Source organism: Haliaeetus leucocephalus, unplaced genomic scaffold, assembly GCF_000737465.1.
Source record: "Haliaeetus leucocephalus isolate CR32 unplaced genomic scaffold, Haliaeetus_leucocephalus-4.0 Scaffold702, whole genome shotgun sequence".
NCBI lineage: Eukaryota > Metazoa > Chordata > Aves > Accipitriformes > Accipitridae > Haliaeetus > Haliaeetus leucocephalus.
Window position 1 is genome coordinate 5,814,537 of NW_010973138.1, and position 5,393 is coordinate 5,819,929.

Genomic DNA, 5,393 nt, shown 5'->3' on the forward strand with positions numbered 1-5,393 from the left:
ACAAATCTTGACCTATCAAGTTTAAGCCTTCAGCATGTGATCTGAACAAGGGTGACTTTCACAGATACCATACCACCAGATAAGTGATTCAATGAAGTTCCTGAAATCAGCAGAGTTACTCTGATTTGCAGCAGAGTAAGTAAGATCAGGTTTGCCATAATAAATGAATCCATAAAGAAGGTGCTCACATACACTGCAAAACAGGCTAACAAGAGTCAGAAGACCTGCTGAATTAATTTATCCTTACTATGGGGTAAGAACTACTAGAAATAGTTATGTCTATGACTCATAAAATAGTCTTTAATTTCTCATGCTCACCCAAATGAGGGAAAACACCATCTTTATTTTTTCAAGTGCCATGCCCACCGAACTTCCCCTTATTTGCATGTGGACTGTTTAAATTTGCTAAGAAAGCAACCAGCTTAGTTTCATCCCAACTTTCTCTGTCAGGTTTATGTATTTGCCATTCAAACGAGACAGGCAAATCCATGAAATTCATTTCACAGGACATTGAGCAAATGGAATGTAGAATAATGTTCTTTAGTTTCTGACATACGATCAAATGCAAGTTTGCTACAAGAAAAGAGAAGGAGACATGCAACAGCCTTGAAATGGATAAAAACCTTGCCATAATAACCATAGTTAATACATGAATAAAGTTATATTATTGGTATTGGCTTCCCTCTTGTGGTAATGAGTAAACTGTGGCCCTCCAGAATCTGCTGAGGCATCTGTCTAACACAGAATGCTGCAATATGCTTATGGGGCAAGATCCTTGGATCCATGCACAAGACAGCTAATTTCAGTTCAAGGCGGATATGAAGATCTACATGTGGTGAGTGCATGGCAGGTTGGGGTCTCAGCTATGCAGAAATACCTCTGACTTGAGTATTTTGGAGATCTGCTCCGCTATGACTCAGGCCAATATCTAGCCCAAGTTTAAACTGAAGGAAAAGAGGTCTTTCACTTGAAGGTGCACTTTCAGTCCTGGCTGAGAGGGTGGTTCATGTTCTTGATCTGTTCAGTCAATGATCTCTGCTGATTATGCCATTTTATTGGGCATTTCTCTGACAGACCTCAAGAATATGGACCAACACCTCATTCACTGTGTGTATGTTGCCATTCTGACTCCAGAGGTGAGTCTAAGTTAACATCTCATTTTCCACGGCAGTGATGGAGCAGGCATGATGGTCCTCCTCTTCTTTATTTTCTCCATAGCCACTTGCACATTAACATGATTTGACTGACATTTGTGAATTTACCATTTTTTTTTTAATGCCAGCTTGTGTGAGAAGGTATCATTGCTATTAATAAAGTGTGTTTCATCAACAGAATTTAAAGCTGTTTATAAAGGATGTTGGTCTCATTCTTGCTTTTTTACAGATGGGGGAACTGAGGCGCAGAATAATTAGAAGCCAATCAGCAGGCCCAACGCAGAGCTGAAAATAGATCCCAAATCTCCCGAGTCTCAGTGCAACATTCTAACTGCTCCTCTGCCAATGTGTGAAATGGTAAAGCTCATCTGTTAGTACTACCTACACCAAAGCATGTCTATTATTCACGTATTTTCCCAAACCAGTTCTTTTAACCATTGACATTTCATGGACAACCTCTAAAACAGTCAAATGTCCAGGTGAGTCCACATCACCTTTTCTAATATAAAGCCTCACAGATTAGTGCTTATTTCACCAACTTATAAAAATCATATCATAGCTCACCTTTAAATTAATTTTTCAGGCTTTCTAGGGTATCTTAAAAGAGTGTAGATTTTTTTAAATCTGCACTTAAAAAGTGTAGATATTTTGCCAAGGAAGCTACAAGCACCTAGTTGTGGTTTTGTTCCCTTGTTGCAAAAAATTACCATGGTAGCATGGAAAATAAACTAGAACAACATGAGCACCCCAGAATTATCACATGCACAATAAAATCATAAAGATTAATCATTTTATCATATAACAATGCTAGATTGAAACCTCCCTTGCAGGGCAGGAAGACGTAGGCATAGGTGCTTGGTTTTGCAAATGTCCCTATGAAGAGCTTTCAACAGAGTGTCCTGATGCTAAGGTGAGTGAGTTCAGTCGCCTAACTCGATTAATATTGCTCCTGTTCCTATTCTGAATTCCCCTAACCATTTTTGTGGTTTTACAATCATTCTTTCCAGTTTGGAGAAAAAAAAGAAATGTTTTCTGTCCCCTTGCCACTGAGTGAAAAACCCTTTTCTTAATGGGAAAATGACTCAGGTCTTCCCTAGGCAGCAAGACTTTAGTGGGTGGGTCACTCTGCCTGTAAAGGCTTAGTCTCCAGGGAGTCAGTGTGACAGAGCACTTGAACTTACCTGCCCAAGCAGAACTGCTTATGGAGCAGAGGTATGGAAAACAACCAGGTGAATTACATTCAGCAAGAGTACCAACTGTTCCCATGGAAGATAAAGGGCAGCCCCTGGGAGAGAGAAAACAAACAAAACCCTTCCTTCAGCAGCTGCAGGAACAAAAACACAGTAGCAACGGGGAGGTGAGTTGGATCGTAGCTTTTTTGTGCCACGTTCTCTGACATTAACTTGAGCACCACGAGAGGAAAACTCCTCCACTTCTTGTAAATAACATAAACTTTTTACAGAGGTCAGGAACTTGTTTGCAGCTACACCCTGGCTCCTCTGGGACTATCCCATGCGAGTCTGGGAATCCCAGGCTCAGCCAAAGGGAAACAGACGGGTGCAATTACTGACTAGCAGGTGCAGAACAGCATTCAAAACAGGCCAAAAGCTCATGTTTCAGGCGAGTTGCAAGGTGAGGGAGAAAAGTATTCAGTGCTTTCAGCATTGCTTAAAAATTATGGGTAACTAGTATAATTACTAGAGTTTTTTATGAGTGGTAAGTCTTGGTTTTTTTAAAGGAGCTGGCCATAGTCTGGTAGAGGGTAAGTTTGGCACGTTTTGTGGCACTGACGTGATATGCTACCATCACTGTGATGACCCCAGATGCCTTGTTACAAACCTCATCTCCTTTTTTACCTCTACATGCTGCAAGTTCTTTGTGGAATGGTCTAAGTCTTGCTGCAAGTTTTATGACACCTCATGCAGCTGGGCCCTGATCAAAACACATCCCCACCACTACCACGGTTGAAGAATCATCATGTTCTTTCTAGAGACATAAAAGTGCTGATTACAGTGAACTCTGTGTCTTCAATATAAGCACAAGGGTGTGTCTAAATGTATCTAAACTCAAATTTCTCAATAAAAGGAAAATAAAATATATTTTGCATGATTTCAGTTCTAGTCTGTCTCAATGGGAGAAAAATGTGATGTTTATAATACCACCTCATTTACTAAGAATGAATACTTTAAGGTTACAATCCTACAAGCACTAAAGTGGCAGACCCACAAGTGAATGGTCTTCCAGATGTTTCTCATGGAAGAGCTTGTAAATGTTCAAGTGCTCACTAAGTGACCACACTGAAACCAGGGACAGAGGTACATGTCAAATGAAGAGTGACTGGCAGTATGGGGAGTTTAATTGCTTTGTAGGAGAAAAAAAACCTCCTAAAAACACCCATGTAATGATGATGGAGGAATCCATTGTTATAAGAGATATCCAAATACAAAACCAGGATTTAAATTTTCCTTCCAGTATAAGGCATAAAGGTACAAACTGTTTATCACCTGTGGGATTTTACTTGTCTATAATTAACCTGTGAGAGGTGCTCTCATTTTAATTCTTGAAAGCACTATCAGGATTTGACCCAATCCCTAGTTCATTGAAGTATCCTCAGCTCACAGTGATTTGACTGGCCTCAATAATCCAGATTTTCTGTGTATTAAAATGCTACAAGATCATAGAGTGTTTCAGAATTACACTAACAAAATTTGGGATATGGAACCCCACTTCAAATAAATGCATTCTCTGCACCATTCCAAAACTTCAGTTCATGCACATTATTGGGGGAAAAAAAAAAAAAAAAAGATAAATTTTATTTTTGCTAAAGAAAAGCAAAAATTTTTCTACATTTTAGATATGGTTTTCTTAGGACTGTAGTTAGTAAAATTATTGAGAAGCATGGTGTTATGTCAGGCTTAACCTGTCATGGGCTATACTTGTGCCTCTGAGTGCCATCACAGCAAATACAGGCAGGGATAGAAAAGGGAACTATACTCCGACATCCAGGATAAAGCCTGTTGGTGATACTGTCGTATTTCTGGTGGGACGGTAAACTGTTATTTCCTAAAGAGCGTTCGTTATTCTCTGGTTTTGACGTTGCTGAAGCGATCACTTCGCATTCAATTTGTAGCAACAGCAACATCTAGTGTTTGCATGCAGCATGCCTTTCATTAACGCCATACTTTGTATTTCAATAGCACCGCCCATCTGAGCTATTCACACCACAGAAAATAATTACTCAAACTTGGTAACAGCTCTGCGAAGCGGGCAGGCGGTTTACCTTCTCTTACGGAAAAGATGGAAGAATTAGGGAGAGAAAGAGTGTAACCATTCGAGGTAGTTCAGTAGTAGGCAGCACCTGAGCGAGTTGCTCAAGGTCATGCAGAGAGACTGACAAAGTCAGAGCTGCGTACCCTAGGCTTTACCTGGAAGACTGTGTCCTTGCCCCAGGAGACATTTGGATCTAGTTTATCCGAGGGGAGGAAATGGCTCATTGCGTTTCAGAGGTAGTTTCACTGTGTTAGAGGGCAGCAGAACTGTCTGTGAGGAAAGCACAGCTGACATTTTCTCTGTTGAAGAACTCACGCGACGCTTACTCTCCTGGTGCATCTGAACAGATGGATGTGCGTGGGTGCGTGAGTTACAGAACCCTTACGGGAGCGTGAGAAGGGGCGGTGGGTCACTGCACCCTGTTACAGCAATCGCAGGGCCCCCAGGCAGCCCCTGTCACCCAGACCGCTCTTCCCATCCCGTGGCACCTCCACCTGCGAAGCCACAAACGCATGCACGGCCAGCTGAGGGGCTGGGTGTTACCCTGCATGTGCAGGACAGCCAGATGCCGGGGTGAGGCACCCACGGGGAGCCATTGCCTGGTCACCCTGGTCCCCTCCAGAGCCCCGCACCGCCAGACTCTCGCCGCCTTCGGCACCAGGGTGCGAGAAGGGGCAACGAGGGGGACGCTGCAACTGGGGCTCCAGCCCCCGCGGGGCAGGGATGCCACAGGGGCCCCACTCCCGCCTCCTTCCCCCGCGGGCCGAGCGCAGGCCCCCCGCCCGCGCCAAGCAGCCGTTCCCAACGCGGGGAGCACCGGTGCGGAGCGGCCCGCCGGCGGGGCCCGGCCTCGCCCCTCGGGCTTGCCGGGCGGGTGGGGGGCCTTAGCGCTCGGCTTTCGCCCCGACTGGCCAGCGGGGCCTGGCGAGGCTGCTCGGAGGGCGCCGGGGAGGGGGACGCCGGGCAGTG

The 5,393-nt window shown here is 44.2% G+C and overlaps 1 protein-coding gene across 1 annotated transcript in view; it reads left to right on the plus strand.

Annotated features, from left to right (window-relative positions):
- Positions 1-818: 818 nt before the first annotated feature.
- Positions 819-5,393, plus strand: part of ATP5O (ATP synthase, H+ transporting, mitochondrial F1 complex, O subunit) — an 8,252-nt gene continuing 3,677 nt past the window's right edge. The window contains exon 1 of the mRNA XM_010580415.1: positions 819-835. Coding sequence (XP_010578717.1) covers positions 819-835 — 17 coding nt within the window. The remainder of the gene's footprint in view (positions 836-5,393) is intronic.